General features: G+C 37.8%; 2 protein-coding genes across 3 annotated transcripts in view; one reads left to right on the top strand and one right to left on the bottom strand.

Moving 5' to 3' along the window:
• The window catches only part of LOC135464976 (puromycin-sensitive aminopeptidase-like), an 84,349-nt gene that overhangs the window by 37,182 nt on the left and 21,794 nt on the right, over positions 1-25,373 (bottom strand). Inside the window, exons 1-2 of one of the 2 annotated variants that reach the window (XM_064742566.1) lie at positions 22,521-22,699; positions 16-116 (exon numbers count right to left, since the gene is read on the bottom strand). The gene's annotated coding sequence lies outside the window, so the exon portion shown is untranslated. Of the gene's footprint in view, positions 1-15; positions 117-22,520; positions 22,700-25,373 lie in introns of those variants that run through there. The other variant, XM_064742567.1, reaches the window with a different exon arrangement.
• The window catches only part of LOC135464534 (neurabin-1-like), an 85,506-nt gene continuing 72,513 nt past the window's right edge, over positions 12,381-25,373 (top strand). The window contains exons 1-2 of the mRNA XM_064741959.1: positions 12,381-12,418; positions 17,501-20,149. Of these exons, the coding sequence (XP_064598029.1) occupies positions 17,985-20,149 (2,165 nt within the window). The 5' untranslated portion in view covers positions 12,381-12,418; positions 17,501-17,984. The remainder of the gene's footprint in view (positions 12,419-17,500; positions 20,150-25,373) is intronic.

Raw genomic sequence — 25,373 nt, 5'->3', positions numbered from 1 at the left:
AACATTCAAACCCACCCAGTGTTTTAGACAAACCAACTCCGCTCACGTGTTGCAGGCCTATCAATGCACGACGCAGAACTCACTCGATCTTCACCAGGGGGCGCTGTAATTATCGTCTGAAACATTAAAAATCCACTTAACACGACGAATAATCCACACTTGGGCAGTTTAATTTCGTTTTGAAATCTTTTTCCTTTCAATTGCTAGTCGCAACAGGGAAAATATTAGTTATTTGGCTGTAATTTGTGGGCTGGCTAGAGGTAGCTCTCCGGGATTGGGGATTAAATACATGCAGATGGCGGAGAGTGCTTCCGTTATCCGGGCATTTTAGGCCGGGACTCAAACAACTTGTCAAGTGTGGTAAGTGCCTTCCTCTAATTTTGTGGTTTTGTTTCAGTCACTGGAGCTTCGATCGTCGTAACTGTGTGTGTGCGTAGTTGAATTGTGACTATTGAAGCCATTGTCACTTGCATTTCTGTCTCTAAATGCAATCAAGTGATGAGAATTCGAATGTTTTACAAACAGGTGCACGGTGACCATGAATTCTCGTGTGGTGCTGAATGAGTTCGACTTGGTGCGAATCTTGTCTCGTTTCCCACGGCAGTTTATTTCATCATTATAAATCCATATCAGACATCGTCATCTTTTATTAAAAAAGCAACATAAACTTCAAATAGTGATGAATCAAAAATTTACGCGGAGAGATATTAAATACCGTATGCCTAAATCTGAAACCTTTTATCATCTCCTTACAATGTAAATCTGTCTAAACCACATTCACAGTCAGGTCAAAAGATCAAAAGAGTCACAAATTTAATTGGATAGCAGGTCTGTTAATATCTCTCTAATGAATTGACAGAGAGGTAAATAGGCATATGAGTATGTTAACATGTGTAAGTGGGCGAAAATATTTTTTTCACTTCTGTGAGCATGAAAAAAATTTCCAAATTGAAAATCATGTGGGCAGTGGTTATTCATCTGCACTGGTCTCAAGTCATGTTTATTCATCTGTACTGGTCTCTGGTCATGTTTAGTATAACATTTGTAAATTGATATCTCAGTCCTCATAGACTTGTATGTGTTAACAAATTCCAGGCTCTATTCATGTTAATTTTTGTAACTTAATAAACTGTGTAAAATGGAAACGTTTAAACAATAAACTGTGAAAGTGGAACTTGGACTATTGGTTATCTTTCTGCCTCAATCCTAGCCAAAAGGCTTCAGAGGTGTAGGTTTATTTCCTAACCTTGGGTTGAAAATTTGTTGATTCCTCCAGATTAGTGACAATAAGAGGTCAACAGCACCCTTGTCTTACACCAAAATAGATCGCATCTGCGTCTGTATGCATCAGTAGCTTACCGGAGGTTGGTGGTTTATTTTGGTTGGTCAGTTTTCTCAACCCATTAAACTAAGTACCATCGTAGAAGTCATAAATCATTCTTGCTCTTTGCCTGTTTTTATATAAGAGATTGTGGATTTGTGATGGATGGAGTACAGTAGCCATATGCAATATCTAAGGTTCAAGTCAAACATGTAGTCTTGACCTGGTTTTCACAGTTCCTATTTTAAGGATAATCTCAGTTGATTGACGTGATAAGATTCATACTTATTTTCATTACATGTACATGTACCTGTACCATTTGTTACAAATGTTAAAATATATATTCAGTTATGAATGGAAGAAGACAGAAATTCCCAGGGTTTGAAATAATTAGTGTTGGATTCCCACACAGCTGGACATTAATTTATGGGTTCTCAGCTTATTTCATCTAGGTCGTCTGGACCATGCTAGGCTTTCTACACATACATGGACTGGTGTGTGTACATTCTGGAGTGTGTGAACAGGGTTGTGTTGTGACTTTTATACTCAACTCTCATAAAAGTTCATATAGATGTATTGGAGGCCTGGTCATGTCAGATTTACATAGTTTATTAACACATTATTAAAACAAACAAAAAGGTTCTGTTGTTAAAGTGTTGAATATTGTGCTTGGGAAAGTTGTGAAACAAACCAATTATAGTCATTGTCATTCATTTTTGAGACCAAATCAAGACTACATGCAAGTTACATGTACAAAAACCTTCCACAAGTATAAATTATTATTATGGTTAGTTGTACATCATAATTGTTGTACATGTGATTTGCACATACAGTAGATCCTCTTAGCGGTGACCTTTTAAAATGTTCAATCCACTTGATCGACATGTTGTAAAGGAGGTCTGTGTCAATATATAAACATGTTTACTTTACTAACCTTGTAAAATACCACTCGCTGCTAAAACAAACAAAAAAACAACTGATTTTAGTGACAAAGACAAAACCCATTAGCTTTGAAAATTACCTGTGCTAACATGTAGGTTGAAAGAGAAAGATTTAATTTTTTACTATAATTTTATGTCTTTGATCCTTGTTGACCGTGTTATTTGTACAATGTAATACTGGCTAAGGTTGCTTTTGTTTTGTTTGTCAAGGAGCAAATACAAAATTTCAAGCTCATTAATTTTGAAGGCTGATATGTTTCATTTCAGTCCGTGACTGCGTACTGTACTTCGTACATAAGCATGTGCAGTCTGCCATTGATATTAATGTTAGTTAGGATACTGCTAGACCCTAACAAATTCATGTATCTGTATTACGTATCCTAAAGCCAGTCTGTTTTGGGGATTACATTAGCGTACTTTAGCCTGTTTTGGGGATTACATTAACTGTACTTTGCCTGTTTTGGGGATTACATTAACTGTACTTTAGCCTGTTTTGGGGATTACATTAACTGTACTTTGCCTAAAGTTTAATGTCTTTCAAGTGACACATTTTGCTTGATTCTTATTCATTTATTCACTGTATAGGGACACTTTAAAAGTTTTTGGAGAAGTTTAATTATTTTCTGATCAGAAAAACATCAACCGTGCGCTCATGTCCTTGTACATGTGAATGCAGGCATTAAAAGTATCATAAGACCTTCATGCTCTTCTGATACTGTGATGCTTCAACTTGTTTGTATGTTTGCTACTGTAAGTGTTTATTCCTGGTTATTCTGAAGGCATTATTCTGTGTGGACTGTTAAAATTATACATTTTGTGAAGCCCTGAAACTGACCAATCCAACCAACGTAGTTTTATCTTCAAAGTACATTAGTACATGTGCATTTTTACGTGTGCACTAGCTTGAAGGTGAGAGGCATGGACATGTGGAGTTGAGTACAGGTGTGTTTCTGGCCTGAATGCCTTGGTTGTCTAATGGTGGATGGGAGTTTATCTTTTGAAGGGCATCATAGTTTATTTTGATGAGAACCATAGAGCTATTCAAGGTTCAGATTTTTATCTTGTTTACCAAGATCCATGATTGATATGTTAAAAGGAACCTGGACATCATGAAGCACCGTTGGCGTTGGCGCAAAGCCTGCGAGTCTGTGATATACTGTACATGTATACATGTTGGGAACTTTTTCAGTTCTAAGCATATCAAAGTGTACAGGTTTATTATTGTCTATTTTTCCAGAACTCTCTACCACCCAGATAGTTGCCTATAAATATTATACAACTGAAAACGTCAAAACTTTAGATATAAAGTTGTAAGAACATCTTAAAACACTGTGTAGCTCATCTTTTATCATTAATATCTTTCAGCATGTTTGATATATAATGGAAACTTTGTTAGAAACATATCAACGTGCAGTGGTTTAATTATTGTGAACTGCTTTTCGTCTCTCCATACACCTGATAGCTTGGTATTATGTCTTTAGGTCCAGAAACCTTAAAATACTACATGTAGATAAAAAGTTGTAAGAACAACTTCAGAAGTACTCTGCTTTTACAGTTCTGATATTTAGTATATTTGCGTATGCAGTTATAAACCTAGCCCTGCCTAGGTGTTGTCTGATCTTATCCATGTACACGCAGTATTATTGTCATAGCCTAGTATTACAGCATGAAATCAATTTGGCTGATTTTAAAATTGAAATGTGGGTAATTTACTTCGAAAACTGCATATGTATTTGATCAGCCTGGTATTGAGATGGACGTACTGCGAACAAACCAGTTATGCTAATTGTTTAGTGATAATGCATAATGCATGGGTGTTATGGAATTGCAATATGATGAGCATATAATATGAAGTAGCATCCACAGACGAATGCGTCTATATATGCAGTGTGTTTTACTTACCACTACCAGCTGCACCATGTTTACTACACATTACATGTCCTGTTTAACACTTTTTACACATCGTATTCCACGACACCGTACAATGTTTGGCTACATTCTGCCTACAACATGGATGTAGGGTTTTGACAGTCGTGGCCGCCCTGGCTTTAGTACTGTTATTTTTAGAACCAAGCTACTTCTACAGTAAAAACAGTGCATGAAATTAGAAATCAATTTTAATAGCACGATTTACAGGTACATGTAGGTCGGGAGTTCTAATTAATGCATGCTGTATTTGTGGGATGGTAATTTTGTCTACATATGCATGTAGGTTAGCAGTTTAGCAGTGCAGATACAGTGTAGGTGGTGTACACAGGTAGCTGCTAGTTATCCTTAAGTTCACCTGTCTTTTAGTTTTCAAATATTTGAAACAACATGTTCTGCGGCAGAGTATGCACATGTACAGTATGAGGTTGTACTGTATGCATTCATGTTCACTGCACCACTCATCCAACCACTAACTCTGTCGTCTGACAGGCAAGTCTTGGCAGAACTTCTAACGGCTTTGTGTTTGAAAATGTACCAGTCATTCAGGGAGAAGCCTTTTGTGTTTCATTTTGTTTCAAGTGTGTCATCACTCACGATGCGATTTTCTAAGGCTGTAGGTACGTATGGGTACCGTAGTGATGAGTGAACAGTGAAGAGGGATTGGTTAGTATTGTTTAAGTTCGTATGAGAAAAAATTATAGTGCTTGTGTTTTATGCTTGGGTTTTGAGAGAGCTTAGTGAGAGATTATAGAGAATATCTTTTTTTGCCTATTTCTTTCTCTGAAATTGTCTGTTCTGAAATGATTTCAGTTTACTTTATGTATTTACACATGTATTTATCATTGATTTACATTATACATGTACAGTCAGGAATTTCCAATGCATATATTTGAAAACTGATAACAGGTGTACATGTGCCTGTGTCTCATTCTGTGTTCTAAATACATGTAAAAGAGTGAGTGAGTGAGTGTTTGGGGTTTAACGTCGTACTTAACAATCTTTAAGTGATATGACAACGAAGGAGTAATGTAATTTATCTCCTTGTCGCAGGACGGATTTCCACCGCTCTGTTATCTAGTGCTGCTTCACGGAGACGACTTACCGATGGCAAATAAGCTTCCCCACCTGGGCCATAATATTGTTACGGGTCAACCAGTTGTTGCACTTCCTCTTAATGCTAAACACAAACCATGGAAGCTACATCTTCCTCTTTCAAAGTCATAGGTGTGGCCTGACCCAGGATTGATCCTGGATCTGCCACCCTTGAAGCAGAAGCTGTACCAACAGAGCCATCGGTGCCGGTCATGTGGAAGAAAGTACATAAATGTATATGTATGAATAGATGGAAGAGGAGCAGCTTTCCGGGGCTTATGCAATATTACATGTACCAGTAGCTAGTGGACTTTTCCTGCTGAGACCCGAGTTCAAATCCTGGTGTGACCCACATACACTCCAGTAAAATCCTTCAATCATTACAGGTACAGGTACAGCTGTTAATCTTCTCATTAAATGTGAAGAAATAAAATTAATTTTATACCTAAGCAGCTACTGTAGATAAAAGTTATTGATTTCTCCTTATAGATGTTCTTTAAGTGGTGTACACAATATGATATACATACACTCTCTCAGCCTCTTGTGAGCATTCTTATGAACACCGCAGTTCTTAAAATATGAAAATGTCTTGTACCAAAGTAGGGGTGTGTCAAGGTTGGAAAAAAAAAGTTTGGTGGAATGTGCATAACGAACACCAGTAGAAGTCTTGAGAAGTCTTCACAATCATGAAATGCTAGAGACCTTAGTTAAAAGGTACAAGTTGTAACTTCATACTAGACATGCTAGAATTAACTTACCTACTCTAGTCACAAGTTTAACTTGTAGCCTCTAACTAAAGGTCCCTGTTTTCTCTTGGATCTCTGATAGTAAAAAGTAATGAGATCTGCTCAATCCAGATAACTGTTTCTAGTTTGGGGAAAAAAGTTATAAGTTTGAGTAAAGTAATCAGTAGAAATTTCCATTCACATCATGAGACATTCGTTCTTTTAGATCTCAGATAGCAAAAAGTAATAAGGTCCGCTCATTTCAGCTCTTCAAACGGCAAGACCTACTCAGTAGTTATCTACAAAAAGATACGTGTACACATGTATCTTGTTAACTAAGCTTCCAAATTTTTTTACAGCTGAAGGTTATGGTTACAGTAATTCTCCAACCTTTTCACGTGTCTGTAAGGTGTTTATTTAAGCATATTCTGAAGGCATTATTCTATTTTGACTGATAAAATTATACTTTTTGTGAAGCTTTAAAACTGGCCAATCCAACCAATGTAGTTTTGTCTGCAAAATCAAATTGAAAATATGAATAAATTGCACTGAAAGTTGCTCTTTCATATGCGTAAAGGTTGAGGAATTTAATGGGTACATTTAGTGTAAATGTACATTATGTACTCCAGAGACTTTGTTTTGATCCTGGACAAAAATCCACCATCTTATCGTCTTACACATGTACAGGACCAGAATGGGAACTTTATTAAATCCGAGCTGTGTTTTCAATCCTGTACTTCAGCTGTTACATATGTCCATGCAGTATACGTACAGTACATGATACGTGTATAGCAGGCATATACTGTACATATTTTGATCAATTGAACACAACTGCGTGTTGTTAATGAACTCTTAAATTAGAGTAATGGCTTAATTACAGGTAACTCTGAGCTGTGTTTTCAATCATGTTTTAATTAATACACGTATATGGTATAGCGGACATACACATAGCGTGTTTTGATCGTAAGTACAAGTGCATGTAGTTATCAACTCTTATATTACATTAAGGGCTTCATTAAATCTGAGCTCTTTTTTCCAGACGAAGGAAGTTTATATGAAGGGTTTATGCTGAAGTAGGTATTTAATTAACACATGATCTTAATTATCAATGTTTTAGTCGTTATGGACTCTATGAATTTTGTTAGCAAAAATTTCAAGGTAGAATTTTCTTCATTTGGCATAGTAGCATAATCTTCATTTTATAGTTCCCTTTTCATGTATCCTTTAATTTTATCACGCTGTTGCATGTTGCTGCTCTGGCTTTGTTCCCCGTGCTGCAGCCTTCAATTATATAATCTATATGGCCATCATGCAACGTTTTCTCCAGTGTTTGGGGAACCCCCTGTGACTGCCAGCTTTCACACTGTGTCATGGGTTCCACTGCACATGAAATTCAGGTTTGAATAACCAGCGCTGCATACTTTTAGTATGTACAGACATGTACACGAACACTGGATATGTGTGATTTGATTGTTAATCTTTTGATTACTGTATTTCACCTAAAGTGCCACTCTTCGCTAGATTCTGATTGATTTATTCAGCTTATAGAGCCAGGTCATGATGTGAAGTAAGAGTTTTATGTGAAGTTTAATTAATTTCTTATCAGAAAAACTTACATGTATTAAGTGTTGGCGTCAAAAGTATCATTTTTTTTGTTAAAATTTTGATTGTAAATTTTGTTATGTGGATGCTGCTTCCTAAGCTAAACTCTACACTCAGTATTTATTTATTGATTTGACTGATGTTTTGCACTGTACTGAAGATTCTTTCACTTTTATGACAGCGTCCAATATTACAATTGGAGGAAACCAGGCAACCCACGATCGCACAACCGTAGCCACTGGTAGAGGAATCCAGGCTGGACTTGAACTCTCATTGTTGACATTGGAGTGATTCTCCAGGGTCATTGGTCATAGCATGTTGACCATTAGGACACTCTCGGTCTCTTGTGCACTCATTATGAGGCTATACATGTATGTCGTACATTAACATCTAACCCTTGACCTTTAATTAACATGTAGACCATAAATCTTACATAATTATGATTAATACAATATTCATGTTCCAGAGAAAGATTTTCAGAAAGGCTGGTGTGCATGTAAACTACAAGAATATCACATGCGGGTATATACTCACATGTGTAGATGATAAGTACATATAACAACACCAGTGCAGTTGCTGTTAGTTGAAGTCTAGCTCATGCTCTCTGGCCGTAAGTGGGAAGGTCTGTAGCAACCTGTGGATAGTCATGGGTTCGCCCCGGGCTCTGCCCGGTTTCTTCTCACCATAATGCTGACCGTTGTCATATAAGTGAAACATTCTTGAGTACAGCGTCAAACACAAATGAAATAAAATAAATAAATCATATAACAACAGAATTTATAAGCCAATAATAAACCCATTGTTTCAAAGATGGCAATTCAGACGTGGTTTTTTTTTTTGCAAACAACTCTGTTACACGATTTATTTCCTTGTGTAATTTATTTCCGATGCTTTATTTTTGTGTGTGTTTGTGCACAACTTTGGAAGGAGCAGTCTTTCGTTTGTGTGAGACTCTGTACATGCATGTTGTTGAGCCTGTGGTGGTCTTAGCGTGGCCTGTGCTTGGTTTAGAATACCAGTTCATTATCTGGTTATCCTAGGGCATAATGTGACGATTGTTCTCACCGTGCAGTGAAGAAAAACCTCCGTTCTCGACGTGTCCTGTATCTGGACTAAAACAAGGTCAGCACGTTAAATACACCTACTTCTGATCTTGTACAATGCATAAGTTTTAAGGTGTATTGTGTATTTACAGCTTGAAAAAGAAGGGAAGGTGTGGGGGATGGGGGGTGTGGGCAGGGAGTAAGGCTGTTTTTTTTTTCACTCCCTCTGCAGAATCAGCAAAGGGGCAAAACAGGTAATTCCAATTTGAACGTGTGTTTACTGTTAGTGGCAGGAAATGCGTTTTTTCTGCCAACAGCCGAATTCAGAGTATATGTACATCTTTATTTATTTACATTACATGTTCTGTATATACACCAGTATACATGTATAATTTTAGATGTATTTTATACATGTATAACTGTAGTATTTATTTTATGTGCTCAGAATAATCCATAGTCAGAATTTAATTTGTTTTGTTTGGTTAAGATTTAAGACGACTTTCAACATTATCTGAATTTCGATCATACACAGAAATAGTGCTGGGCTATAATCATACATTCATTCATATTAAATGAAAAGAAAACTCTCATATCAGCTAATCTAGAAATGAAAGTCCACTAACCATTGTAAGGCCCACAGTTTTTATTTTGTAATGTTTTTGGGATTTTTTGGCACTTCATAAGAAACTACATATATATATACAATATATACACAATTTATACACTTTTTGAAAATGATTTTGGCGACAAATGTACATCAGTTGGCCAAATTTAGGACTTAACAAAAAGTATCATTTTTAACATTCTGCGCAGAATAAGCATCTAGCAAACGAAAAGGTGGAAGAATTTGAGTGTGTACATTGTTACCTCCAGGCACTGAAGAGCTAGGGTTTCAACTATATCGTACTTGCACAAAACTGGTTTGTCCATCAACCAAACCTGGCGATTTATGTACATGTACATGTATATTATTACCTCCAGGCACTGAAGAGCTAGGGTTTCAGCTACATTGCACATGCACAAGACTGGTTTGTTCATCAACCAAACATGGCGATTTATGTACATGTATATTATTACCTCCAGGCAGTGAAGAGCTAGGGTTTCAACTACATTGTTCATGTACAAGACTGGTTTGTCCATCAACCAAACATGGCGATTTATGTACATGTATATTTTTACCTGCAGGCACTGAAGAGCTAGGGTTGCAACTACGTGGTACATGCACAGGACTGTTTTTTTCATCAACCAAACATGGTAATTTATGTACATGTATATTATTACCTCCAGGCAGTGAAGAGCTAGGGTTTCAACTATATTGTACATGCACAAGACTGGTTTTTTCATCAGCCAAACATGGTGATTTATGTACATGTACATTATTACCTCCAGGCACTGAAGAGCTAGGGTTCCAAATACATTGTACATGCACAAGACTGGTTTTTTCATCAACCAAACATGGCGATTTATGTACATGTACATGTATTGTGAAGGTGGTTTGTGAACCGGGCCCAGTTTCACAAAGATATCTTACATGACAATCACACATACCGGACAATGGTATGGTGGCAAGCAAAATATTGTATGACATGTACGATAAAAAATGTTCCACACTGCTTTTTGAAAACTTGTTTTCTTACCAAAATAAAATTCATAAAACATCACGGCTGTAATCAGCAGATACATGTAGCTTTAGAATTCAAATTCAGATTTATTTGATAGTGAATTCTTGAGATTTTTCTTTTGTGTTAACATTTTATGACTTCTTTGGGCATGGAATTTTCTGGTACATCTACATGATGTTCATATCAGAGACACAGCTTTGTATCACTTGTGCAATGGAGTATATAGCACTGTCAATCAAGGAGAATAGCTGCGTGATGAGGAACACCTGAGGGAACTTAAGATTACAGGTAGACAAATCTCTGTAGGAATGTGTTCAAGGCCAGGTGTGCTGGAGCTGACATACCGGGAAATCACCCAGAAATGGTGATATACTCGTTTGGGAGTACAGTGATAGTGTAACATATGTATATATGCAAAAGTACTTTTATATGGTATTTAATATTCAATATTTTTTGTATTTTAATGGCATAAAAGGGAAATTTATTGTGTACAGTACAAGAAGCATGTATATCTGTGAGACATCTTACCAAAAAAATAAAAAATTTACTTGAAGCCTTGATAACTGCTACACATATACATTATGTGTTTCAGTTTTGTATACAGACCTTAAGAGACCTATGGTTACATCTAGAAGTTACAAGTTCAAAACTGGCATGAGTCACTTATTCTACATGGGTGTGAAGTTGCTTATTGCAATTAAGCCATGGTTGCAACTTCTACCAATTCTGAAGGCATAATTCTGTGTGGACTGATAAAATTATACTTATTGTGAAACCCTGGAAGTGGTCAATTCGACGAATATACTTTGTCTCAAAAATAAAAGAAAATGTGCATAAATTGCACTGAAAGTTGTTCTGTCATATGCAAAGAAGGTTGAGGAATTAAGGTAAAGATCTTTATTTTGTCTCTTTAGGTGATCTTTACACGAAGGTTATTATAGAGGATGTAATGATGTGCTGACAAATATTTACGCGAGAAAATCTCTGCTTCAAAGCGAGTACTGGTATCGTGAGTAAAAGGCAAACATAACACATTATCTGCCAGACAAGGTCCATCCAGGGATTGTGTTAGCATTAGCGTTGATTTGCTGATGGAGAGGTATGAAAAAAAAAAAGAAGACAAGTGATGCTCAATATTCTGCTTACCTGAACGGCAGGTATTGTGCATGTGTTTACCTGTGCTATTTATACTTTAATACATGCAGCTTGCAACATCTGGGGCCGTCAAAATCTGGATTGCCTTGACCAAGTCTTGCTCACCTGACATTTGTGTGATTCTGTGTTTATACCTGTACATTTACCTGAAGATATATGGCTATATATGTAGATGTATGTTGACTTGTGATCCATGTTTTCGTGAAGAAATAGCAAAAAAAAAGTTCCAAACCGGAAAGTAGGGGACGGGTTGTAATTATATTTATAAGGTAATATAATTGCAGTGGTGGAACGGCTCTATGCGCCACTGTGACAGTCGGTTTACATGTTACATGTATCTTTTTAATAGCATGGGCCATTCGCTGAACAAGGGGAGCAAATGTAAGGGATCTGCATGTTGCAGAATGTTGCAAATGGTGCGAACTTGCACTTGTATTTAAAAGAGATGACTATACACATGTGTAGGTATATTTTTGTGAAGATTATGGTAGTTGTCAACACCTGAAACTGATAAAGCTGCAGTATAATGTAGACAGAAACATAATTTTGGGAAATCAAGCGTGAAATTTGCATTCTGACCTCAGATATGATACATGTATATTTTATGATACAGTTATGTTTTGTGGGTTTTTTTCTCCATAAATATCCCATCATTATAAAGGGCAAATTATACAGAGCAGTAAATGAAGGAAAATGTCCATCCAAGCAGTATTACTTCCAGTGCTGTAACACATTTTTCAGTACGATATCATCTTACCTTCCAAACAAACCTCAAAGCAAAGCATTTCTAAGATCGACAGAATTTTTGGAAGCTGACAAAATGCATGACTTATGTTCAGGTCATTGGTGGTATTTTTATGAACTTTACGGTACATGTATTTGTGAGCTCCTGGTGTTGCCCATGGTTAGGTAGATGGCCAGTTCTAAGCAGGATGTATGTGGGTGGAAGAACATTTACCTGTACACAAAGATACCTGTATTCTTTCAGGTAAGACAGGCAGCTAGTCAAGCAGAGATAGGCTCCACAGGTGATCTCAAGATTGATTACTTTACAGGTAACTCGATCTCGGCCAGATAAAACAGGGCTCAGCGATTAGTATACATGTTGTACACGTCTATCCATGATATGTATGCCGTGATGTGGAATTCACTCCCCCAGTGTTGCTAGGCATATATGTACATGCGTGTGTCTAGATTCAACATATATATATGATCTGTTCTAGTGACATGAGCATTCGGCCTTCGAGGCTTTAAGGATAAACGTACATGTACATTGATTGGGGTACATGGGATGGTCTTCCAGCAACCTGCAGATGGTCCTGGGTTAAGCCATGTTTCCTTCCACCATAATGCTGGCGGCTGTGGTATAATATTCTTGAGCACGGGGTAAAACACCAATCAAACAAACAAACATGTACAGTGTATTAGCAGTTGAGTTCACGACCCAGTTGTTCAAAACTGGTTTAAGACGTTATAAATACCAGATTTAACATCAAGCCAAGTCTTCAATTCTGCGTTGAGCCTAAAAAAATTGTGTAACATTATGTTAAATATGGATTAAAACTGCTGCTATTATACGTTGTCTTTGGAGAACAGCATTGGCTGAAGAGTTTGGCAAAACATTTAAATATGATATAAGACTTGATACCATGATTAGCTAATACACTTTCAAACGACTGGGGCCCTGGGGATTAAGGGTGGTTTTGGTAAACAGTTTTCAGGGGTCAGTATGCTTGGTCACTTGGTAGATTTGAAAAAAACATCAACTTGTGAACAGGTCATGATCAAAACCCCTATGGATCATACAAATATTCATCATTTCAGATTAATTTTTAGACTTTTTCTTGGAATCAGGAAATGAAGAAATAGTTAATTTTTGTTTCTTTGTTAGAAAAAGTTCAGCAAGTACATGCAGTACATGTGCACTCAGGTGTACCGTATATTTCAAACCTTCTGGTTGATTTCCTATTTTTGTTTCCCCTTAATTTTAAGGCTTCATAATAGTACGTTTCTGGATTTATTTTCAGGATTTTGAAATGCATTTTCTTGAGCTTCGAACCTTTTCAAATTTTAATGTCTTTAACGGCAGTTTAATAATATATTTGTTTAATTCACTGTGATGAGCCAGAGGATATATGTTGTACGTGCACAATGTAGTCTGATGCCTGTAAAACTAGGTGTAAGCGTTCCCTACCTACGTAGCAAAAGGCAGAAAAGTAGTTCTGAATGTTATAAATGAACAAGACGTCGACAAAATTCACCTGATACAAATGTTGAAATTTGATGGCCTACTTTACCTGTATAACTGTGACAACATACAGTTCATTTGTAAGATTTCATGTTATCGAGGCGTTGACAAAATTCACCTGATACAAATGTTGAAATTTGATGGCCTACTTTACATGTATAACTGTGACAACATACAGTTCATTTGCAAGATTTCATGTTATCGAGGCGTTGACAAAATTCACCTGATACAAATGTTGAAATTTGATGGCCTAATTTGCATGTATAACTGTGACAACATACAGTTCATTTGTAAGATTTCATGTTATCGAGGCATTGACAAAATTCACCTGATACAAATGTTGATATTTGATGGCCCAATTTACATGTATAACTGTGACAACATACAGTTCATTTGTAAGATTTCATGTTATCGAGGCGTTGACAAAATTCACCTGATTCAAATGTTGATATTTGATGGCCCAATTTACATGTATAACTGTGACAACATACAGTTCATTTGTAAGATTTCATGTTATCGAGGCGTTGACAAAATTCACCTGATTCAAATGTTGAAATTTGATGGCCCAATTTACATGTATAACTGTGACAACATACAGTTCATTTGCAAGATTTCATGTTATCGAGGCATTGACAGAATTCACCTGATACAAATGTTGAAATTTGATGGCCCAATTTACATGTATAACTGTGACAACATACAGTTCATTTGTAAGATTTCATGTTATCGAGGCATTGACAAAATTCACCAGATTCAAATGTTGAAATTTGATGGCCTACTTTACATGTATAACTGTGACAACATACAGTTCATTTGCAAGATTTCATGTTATCCAGGCGTTGACAAAATTCACCTGATACAAATGTTGAAATTTGATGGCCTAATTTACATGTATAACTGTGACAACATACAGTTCATTTGCAAGATTTCATGTTATCGAGACGTCGACAAAATTCACCTGATACAAATGTTGAAATTTGATGGCCCAGTTTACATTTACATATATAACAGAGACAACACACAGTTCATTTGTAAGATTTCATCTTACCGAGGCATCAGACAAAAATCTACCTGTCTATAAGTAAACATTGTGAATATTTTTATTAGATCTTCAAGGTTTTCTGGTCACATCACTCATATATGCAAGTTTTGTTTCTGGTTTAATAGTGCTGTTTGACAAAACCGAGTCATTCAAGTGAGAAAATACTGATGATAATCTTGGGGACAGTGGAGTTATTTAGTACAAGTTTTTTTTCTGTGTGATATTTTCTGAAGATGATATGTAGATTATACACAGGCAGTGGTTTCATTTCAAGGATGTCTGCACATTGGTGTGTTCCCTGGCCCTCTACTAAGAGACGCAAATCTTGTCACTCTGAAACACTTAAACCGTCTTTTTAAATTTACCCCTAAATGAATACTAGATAATAGTTATAAACTGAACATTAATAATGATTAATGTACATGTATGGCAAAAAATTTACTCAGCTGTACATTTTCAGATCGAGGCAAATAAATTTCCTAAATTATTACTTATGGTTCTGAAATTCGTTTTCCCAATAGGAATTCCTCTTTTGTTTTGATCAAAATGCAATACATGTACTTAAAGGTATACAGGATCGATTCTGATTGGCTGGTGTGAGAGATAGGCAAGTCCAAGCTATTCCTGGCCTCATCTTGTGCATTTATTTAAGCATGCATGACCAAGGGTACAAGATTTAACCCAGAAAACCACTTTCCCACCATCAGACAATCAATGTTGATTCTGTATCCCTTTAAGTCTTTTGCCTTGAGGAGGCCGAGACACAAAAATACCAGAAATACATGTACTATAAACCCAATGGCAAAGTTCTCTAGTTGTACAACAATATACAGTATACTTGTCCATGTACAACAAAATATACATGTCCATGTACAACAATATATACATGTCCATGGACAACAATGTATACATGACCATGTACAACAATATATACATGTCCATGGACAACAATGTATACGTGTCCATGTACAACAATATATACATGTCCATGGACAACAATATATACGTGTCCATGTACAACAATATGTACATGTCCATGGACAACAATATATACATGTCCATGGACAACAATATATACATGTCCATGTACAACAATATATACGTCCATGGACAACAATATATACGTCCATGGACAACAATATATACATGTCCATGTACAACAGTATATACCTGTCCATGTACAACAACATAAACATGTCCATGGACAACAATATGTACATGTCCATGGACAACAATATGTACATGTCCATGTACAACAATATATACATGTCCATGTACAACAATATATACATGTCCATGTACAACAACATATACATGTCCATGTACAACAACATATACATGTTCATGTACAACAATATACATGCATACATGTACATGTGCATCTAGTTCAAAGTTTTCTTATACAAGAATATTCCTGAAAATGACAGAAAAAAATTCTTGTTATCGTAGGAAGGGATTTGCAGCATCCTGGCGTGGAATTGCATGCGTCTGGAAGACTGTTGTATAAAAGCTAGGGCAGCTGTTAACAGCAGGTTGGACATCAGAGTGCCAGCAAACAGAAAATTACATCTACATCTAGAGTCTGGCTAGGCTGCATCATATGCATGTATGAAAAAAGCTCCAGTCAGACTCTCAAGTTACACCCAGACTTCTGTCTCCCTGTTAGATTTCTTTGCCAACAAAAACTACGTGTACATGTAAGTAATGCAGATTTCTGCTGGTTTGTGAGATTTACATATGTAAGAATGAGGGATGACAATCAAAACAAGTCTTTAAATGATGCTGTCTTAGTTAGATGTATATGTACATGTGAGATTCCAGAGTAAATACATGTAAATGTACGTGTACCTTGTTCCAGCCAACCCAGTTAATGCCAAATCTACTGTACCTGCCTTTACTGAGCAACAGACGCAGAATTAAAGGTGGGTGCGGGTTAGGCGATGAAAGAAAGAGAGGCAAGGAAAGGAAGTGGGAATAGAGTTGCTCCAGCAGAGTTCTAGCTCTAATTTGGGGTACCGTATATTTCACTTTTTGTGTTTGCTGTCAATGTAATGATGAAAAACTTCAGGTAAAATAAAGGGTACATGTATTTTAGTGTGAGATTTCAAACGGACAAAGGGGGTCTCTTTTAAGTTGTTCACAGGCTTGTCATTTAGTTGCTAGAACAGCCAAGAAGGGAGTTCAATCCCAGACTAAGATGAGAAGTTTGTAGATTACCCTGCTCTCACTATTTATGGGGTCTTGTTGACCATTAATTACTTGACTTTATTTGATTTATTTTTGATTGGTCTTTTACGCCATACTGAAGAATATTTCACTTATACCACTATAGCCAGCATTATGGTGTTTAAGTATTTGAGAACAGTCATATGGCTGTCAGGGTTGGGGATACACAGTGTACCGTTTGTCAGTCTACCCATAAAGGGTACATGCAAGCATGTGTACGTCACACATGGTGAAGTACATCCTTAAGTTGCCAAAAGTCAGTGGTGAATGTACAGTGTACTCATGTACAAGGATAACTTTAAAATGCCCACGTGGCAAGTTCGAGAGTGTAGCATTAAACAGCATTCCTATCAATAACTAACAAGGTTTATTGTGGGTTCCCAAGGGCTCAGTCTAGTTTCCTCCTTCCTTTCATGAAATGCTGGCTGCTGTCATATAAGTGAAATATTCTTGGGTACGGCGTTAAACAGCAGTCAAATAAATAAATAAATAAATAAATAACATGGAAATAAGTGTCACTAACATCTGTTTTTGTTCTTATTGTTTCTTTGTAGAGGACAGGATGTGATGTGATGGGACGATGAGGAATGGGGAATGCTGTCCCCAGCCAGACTTCTGTCCATGTGCCGTCACCTAATCTTTCACGTCATCTCGCCCAGTAGTCCAGTGACCAAGATTCGTCATGACCTTGAACTGGATCTAGATGACCTTTACAATTGACCATTGTATCTCGACAATAACTACACACGTTCTCGACGCTGGAACTTTCAGTGATGTCCGTTAAGTTCAGTGATGTTGAACTTTTTAAATGCTAACCTTGACACTGGTGACCTTGACAAATTTTTGTGATCATCAGCTTCGTCCAGTGCCTAATTTACATGTCTGTGCTCATGTATTTGCAACCTGGCTGTTGTGTTTTCAAGTTTAACAGTGGGTAGTTAACCCATGGATCCTTGGTACATCTGAAAAAGTATGTACATATATTTTTAATACATACCACAATCACTGGTATTGAATTTTTGAACTGAAGACTTTTATATGCCAAGAAACAAGATGGCAAGACAGAGCGATCCAAGAGCTGAAGCCTTGGCTGTGAGCCGTATCCGTGGCAACTCCCTCAAACGAGAAGAGCAGGAGAACTTCCCGCCCAAAGAAGCACCGAAACCTTTCAGTGCCTTGAAAGCAAGCTTCGAAGATCTCTCCAAAAATCCTGAATCAAATTACTCTCCTAGGCGAAATTTTGGCTCAAAAGTCGGTCGTTTGAAAAGCATGTTCCAGTCTGGACACGTAGGGAAGAGCGAGAAAGGAGCTGAAGATTTACTAAAGTCACCTCCGTCACCAGGGGCTGCTCAAAACATTCCACATATCGAACTTGATAGGTCGCCGGAGGTTAAACGTAAAAAGACCAGTGAACTTCATTCGCACAGTTCGGCAGGGCTACCGCTAGATCGTTCGCCAACCCGGCAAGAATCTCGACTTCTGGAGACAGCTAGCCATGTGGAGCGTTTTAACCACACTCGTGCCATGTTCGCGAGAATGGAAGAGCAAAACAGACAGGCCAATGAAAGGCAGGCACGGTTGCGATATCGAAAACACTCCCCAGGGGGCACAAGTAGTAGTACCTCACCAGCACTTTCTCCAATTTCGAGCACACCCACAAGCCCTGATGGCCGAAAGCGCTCTCCTTCCAGGGAGAGAATCACAAAATCTGCTTCACATGAATCTCTCGGAAAGCCGAGGTCATCATCCGATCCCGCAAGGGTGAACAAAATTAGTTACCGTAGCAACACAGATCCCACCCAACCACGTCCACGGTCCGAAAACTTTGACCAAGTGAGTGTTAGCGGAATCCATAGTCGCTCAGAAGGTAATTTAAGGGGAGGCAACTTCCCCAATGCGCCTGGCGGACTTCTTTATAAACGCAGGTCTCAAGAAGATGAGATATTAGAAGAACTGCGACGGGACGCAGAGCGGAACGGGGAGCATCAGCTCTCTGATTGGTCAGAAAAAGATGTTCGAGAATATTCATCACATTCCAACTCTAGGTCGTCATCGAGAAAAGAGGAGGCCATGGATACTGGCGGCGACAGTCGTCCATACGATGATGGTCAGTATAACAATCAATATTCTCGAGATAACAGTGCATATCAGGGTCGCCGTTCAAGGCGCGATCATTACATATCTTCCACATATCAGCATAAACATTCCCAACAACATCAACAACCGTCGGCGACGACGGAATCACGCGAAGACAGAGACTCTGAGGTTGTGATGCGGCGTAAAAATCAGGGCGAATATCATTCAAACGTCGCCGCAGGAAAGCGTTTGAGTAAGGAGGAAATTCAAGCAGCTATCGACAGGGCAGATGTGTATTTGTCACATGTATCAAGCCCCGATAGCACACCCGAACGAAAGCCAGAAAAATCAAAGCGTTGGTCCCAACAACAACATGCACCGAACGAAGACCAAACTGACAATGCCGGAGAAGTGCGAGAGTGGACTAAATATAAAAACCAAAGACATTCACGAGGTTCTGATCACCTGGACGACAAAGTCAGTGATGTGTCCAAGCTGGATGAAATCGCAAGCGTAAACAGTATTGCCTCTTATAGAAGAGCGCGGGCAGATAAATCACCATCCCCTTCCCCAGTTCCCTCCCCTGCCTCTCCGTCTTCAACAAGTGAGCCTGAGAAATCAGGTCATTCCCAGACCACCACAAAAGTTTACGTAGAACTGAAAAAGGGCGAGCAAAGTTCTCCCCAGAACCTTAATGTGCCGACCCGACCTCCACGCGGGACAAGACGATCGTCTCCTGGGCCGCCCCTCCCAGCCAAACCTGCGCATTTAATTAATAGTTCCTATAAAACCAGTGTCGTCGACCCGGAAGATGGACTGACACAGATCACTAACAAGCCCCGTCCCAAGGCAGTGTACCTCGCGGAGACGAGCAGCAAACCTGACATCCCACCTCCTCCGTCCTACAGCGTTGCCACGGCAGGCATCTCCAAGACAACCGCTGACCAATCGCGACCATTGTGGGGCGATGATGTCCCTGATACCCACGTCCAACCTCCCCTACTCACCAAAGACTCCTCCGATGTTCTACTCTCACCATCCGAAACGGTTAACCATCCTCATGTGATCTCTGGGGAAGTCATGGAGGAAATGACAGAGGAAGAAGCTGAAATCCTTCTCAGCAAACGGTAAGTAGACGTTCAGTTTTAACTTTTCATGCTTGGTCTTTTTGTTTTGTTTCAGCTTTCAGTATTACAGGATTTTTTCTGAGGAGTTGATAGGCCATAGAAATTACAGCGACAGGAGCCATTAAAAACGTGCCTTGAGAAACCGACGTAGACAAAGTACATGTACATGTAATTAGTCTGCCATAAATACCCTACTCAAGAATTCAGAAGTGAATTCAAGACACTTAAACAGCCCCTTGGACTAAGACATCTGAAATATGAACTATGTGCTCTACCAACCTGCTGTATGTATGTACATGTAGGTGTTGTGTGCATGCTGAACACAATCCTGTCGGGTTCATGTTGGGTTTTAAATTTCAGAAAAGCTATTTCTCTTTCAGAATATTGATGTACCTGTATATGTTTTAGGGAGATGATTAGTGTATCACTGTCTTCATCCTTTTAAAACTGACCCTTTGAAATCTTTCAGGTTCACTGTTCACAGTGTATTTGATCATTCTCTGTTTGTGTAATTCTTTTGAATTGAGCTGAATGTTCGTTCTACATCTGCAGGAATGTGAATAAAAAAAACATCATTTCAGATATGCTTCCTTCAGAATGCTTGAATAATAATAATTGCAGACATTTTTATATTTCAGGTTTAATGCATTTTTAGGCATACTTAAATGTTTATAACTTTATAGTATGTATAGAGTGTGTACAGTATCTTTTGCATTTCTTTAAAAATCATTTAAATGTAAATTTTCAGGTGAATGTATTGTAATTCTTCAACCTTTTTGCATGTTTGCTAGATGTTTATTCAAGAGTATCATTACGTGTTGACTGGTAAAATTATACTTTTTCTGAAACACTGAAACTGGTCGATCCAACCAGTGCAGTTTTGCCTTCAAAGTCAAATTAAAAATGTGCGTAAATTGCGCTGGAAGTTGAGGAATTAGAGTAGCACAATAACGCTACATGTAAACTGTTCAGATACATGGATATAATGTATGTACACGAATATTGTTTTCCGTGTGTTTTCAGGAGTTTACATTTGTCACGTTCAGAACATATGTATCATTTCTGAGAGATGAAATTGAAATAAAGAGAAGTAGTGACATGTAACAGCTTTTTTCCTTCTTATCCAGACAGCTACCGCTACAAATATCGCACATACGTGTACATGGAGAATTGTACTACTGTAATTCTTCAATTTTTTCACATGTTTACAAGGTGTTTATTTAAGCATATCCTGAGGATATTATTTGTGGACGGATAAAATTGTACTTTATGTGGAGCCCTGAAATTGGCCAACTCAGCCGGTGTACATGCAGTTTTGTCTCAGAAATCAGATTTAAAATATGCATACAAGTTTTGCATAAATTTTGCTGATGCATGTATGCGATTAGATGAACGTTTAATATGTAATTGGTGAAACGTTTGATTTGGAATTCGTTTATATTTTAAAACATTTTTTGAACATTTTAGCAAAACACCCAAAATGTGTTACATGTACATTTTGCGTAACAGTGCTAATTGTAGCTCATCTTCACGTATTTGTTTGCTCCAACAATTAATGTACATGTAGGAAGGCCGATTTCTTTGTTTGGCAAGTATCAAGGGACTGTACTATACATTGTACAGTATTGTGTGTCTCATTTAGAGTGATCTCCCCTTATTTGGCTGGCTTTGCTACTGGAAATGCTTTTCAGTACCGTATTAGTGTTACGTGATAATGTGATAAGGATTAAGTATTAAATGTAGATAAAAATGTTGTACAATATATGTTCTAATTCACATTGCTTGCAAATTCAATGGTGTTAAAACTACAGTTATTCTAAGGCTCGAGGTGTTAAGTCCAGAAATCAAGTAGCCTGTGGTGGTAAACTCAGCGGTGATGGCTGTCAAACAAAAAACTTTGTTGGTGGGGAGGGGGGGGGGATGTGGAGAGCCTGAACTGGGTAGCAGTACATGACCCCACGTTCCGAACATGTTAATGATTGCCTTCATGTCCGAATACATGCATTTCCGAGCATTGACAAAAATCAGCAAAAACATAGAGGGGTCATTAAGAATTGTAAAAAAAAACCCACTCAGGAATAAAAGGAAATTTCTGTTTTTTGTTTTTTTTGGCATGTCTTTGTTCATTTTGATCAAACCATACTCTTCATGTAGTCTTTAGCGTGGAAGATTTGTAGCGCTATAGCACACGAAGAATTCAGGATGTGTGTACATGTAGTATTGGACTAAAATAATGATAACTGTTGTCCAGAGATCAGTTAGTTAAATGCTAAGGTGTACAACGTCTTCGTGCACATGTACAAGTTGTATGGTGCAAATGTGGCCCGGTTGTATTGCATATCACACATGTCTCTACAGGAGCAAGACTTACCTGCGCTAGACGAATATACTTTAGTTCAGTACTCTTATAAAGGTGTGTGAAGATTTCCAGCTCATTCCAAAGTGATACCCTCTAATCTTGCACACAGGTAAATCAGAATTTCGCGTAACACACCTGTCCAGGTGAGGTGTAGTAGTGGTCACAAATTGGGTAGTCTAGGGGAGACATTTCAGACACATGAGTCATTTACAACATGGTGTACAATGCCAGCAGTGTATGGTGTCATGCAGACAGGCATAATCTTTCAACAGGTCAAAGTCTGATGCTAATAAAGTAATACATGAAATATGTATGTAGGTAATAATTTAAATTCTCCTCTCCGGGCCGTATTAGGGAAAGTCTGCCATTAACCAGCGGATTTCCCCAGGGCTCTTCCCAGTTTCCTACCACCATAATGCTGGCCGCTGCCGTATAAGTCAAATATTCTTGAGTACAGTATAAAACACCAATCAAAAAAGTAAATAAATAACCTAAATTCAGGCTATACACATGTACATGTGTGCATAAAATGTGCATGTAACTCTTTGCGTGCACGCATACCTAATAACTGCAAGCACCTGCAACCCATGCTCATGGTACATGTATGTGTGTGGCATGCCTTATTGCCATTACATTCTGTCATGTGCAATTATGATGGCGTTTTTGTGGTTTAATTTGGCTAATTTAAAAGAGAATTATTCAGTGAAAGTATACAAAATTATACGTGTGCAGCATGCAAATTTAGCAGTATGCACAACAATGTTCAGTCAGCCCATGTAGAATTACATGACCCGTCGTTCATTTATATATATATATATATATAGTTCACATGAAACAGCAACTTTCAGTGCAATTTATGCACAGTTTTAATTTGATTTTGGAGACAAAACTACAAAGGGTTGGATTGGCCAATTTTAGGGCTGAGCAAAAAGTATAATTTTATTAGTCTACACAGAATAATGCCTTCCGAATATGCTTGAATAAACACCATCCAAACACGCATAAAATTTGCAGAATTACAGTAAGTGTTATATGGGAAAATACATCAGGTCATCTTCAGATAAATCGGGACAACCGCTTCAGAGCAATTACAAATCCAGTAGCCCTATTTGTACAGTTACATGTGCCTGTGTTTAATTTTCTCAGTTATTGTTCTGTGATATAGCAGAGTATTAAAGCTCTGGGTGCCAGCTTCGTGAGAAAATGACTCAGAATTACTATATTTCTTCAACTTTTTCACATGCTTGCAAGATGCTTATTCAAGCGTCAGTATATACTGAAGGATTTTAAAAATGCACTTTTTTGTGAAGCCCTGAAACTTAGTTTTGCCTCTATGAAGTAAAATTATAAACATGCAGAATTTGCATTGAAAGTTAGGGTAAGACTTTTATTAACAACACAAAGTTAGAAGGAAATTATTCAAAAGAAGAACAGAATTGTGCTTCAATAAATTTTATCACCTCAGAATGAATTTCGGATGATGCAATTTGTTGAATGCAGGGATAGCATAAGCTGGCTAGCTATAAATCAAACACGCATCTAAAGACTGGTTCAGGGACATACATGTACTCGTGTCAATGTATATCCCTGAATGTATATCACATCTAATGACTGGTTCAGGGACATACATGTACATGTACTCGTGTCAATGTATATCCCTGAATGTATATCACATCTAAAGACTGGTTCAGGGACATACATGTACTCGTGTCAATGTATATCCCTGAATGTATATCACATCTAAAGACTGGTTCAGGGACATACATGTACTCGTGTCAATGTATATCCCTGAATGTATATCACATCTAAAGACTGGTTCAGGGACATACATGTACTCGTGTCAATGTATATCCCTGAATGTATATCACATCTAAAGACTGGTTCAGGGACATACATGTACTCGTGTCAATGTATATCCCTGAATGTATATCACATCTAAAGACTGGTTCAGGGACATACATGTACTCGTGTCAATGTATATCCCTGAATGTATATCACATCTAATGACTGGTTCAGGGACATACATGTACATGTACTCGTGTCAATGTATATCCCTGAATGTATATCACATCTAAAGACTGGTTCAGGGACATACATGTACTCGTGTCAATGTATATCCCTGAATGTATATCACATCTAAAGACTGGTTCAGGGACATACATGTACTCGTGTCAATGTATATCCCTGAATGTATATCACATCTAAAGACTGGTTCAGGGACATACATGTACTCGTGTCAATGTATATCCCTGAATGTATATCACATCTAAAGACTGGTTCAGGGACATACATGTACTCGTGTCAATGTATATCCCTGAATTTATATCACATCTAAAGACTGGTTCAGGGACATACATGTACTCGTGTCAATGTATATCCCTAAACCAGTCGTTAGATGTGTGTTTAATTTATAGCTATCCGGCTTCTTCTCTGGCTGTACGTGGGAAGGTCTGCCAGGAACCTGTAGATGGCCGTGAGTTTCCTCTGGGTTCTGCCCAGTTTCCTCCCACCATAATGCTGGCCACCATTGCATAAAGGAAATATTCTTCAGTACAGTGTAAAACACCAGTCAAATAAATACATGGCAATTTCTAGCTTCTGCTGCTTTCATTGTTCATAGGGCTTAGGGTACAGTAAATGTGAGTCAGTTGTAAACCCTGCTACTGATTTTTTTGTTTTAGCTTATAGACAGTAACAAAGGCAGATAAGAGCATATTTCTTGTACACATTTTTGGTGCTTTATTACACTTTGAAGTCACCTTTTTTATTGTAATTTAAACTTAAAACTCTGCATGCCCCATTGCCCAATTATGGAACTGCTTTCATACAGTCAAATCTGGTCCACTCCTATTTTTGTTTACCTGT

The sequence above is a fragment of the Liolophura sinensis genome, chromosome 4 (assembly GCF_032854445.1).
Source record: "Liolophura sinensis isolate JHLJ2023 chromosome 4, CUHK_Ljap_v2, whole genome shotgun sequence".
NCBI lineage: Eukaryota > Metazoa > Mollusca > Polyplacophora > Chitonida > Chitonidae > Liolophura > Liolophura sinensis.
Note: the sequence above shows the minus strand (reverse complement) of the source record. Positions and strands in the feature narration are given on the sequence as shown.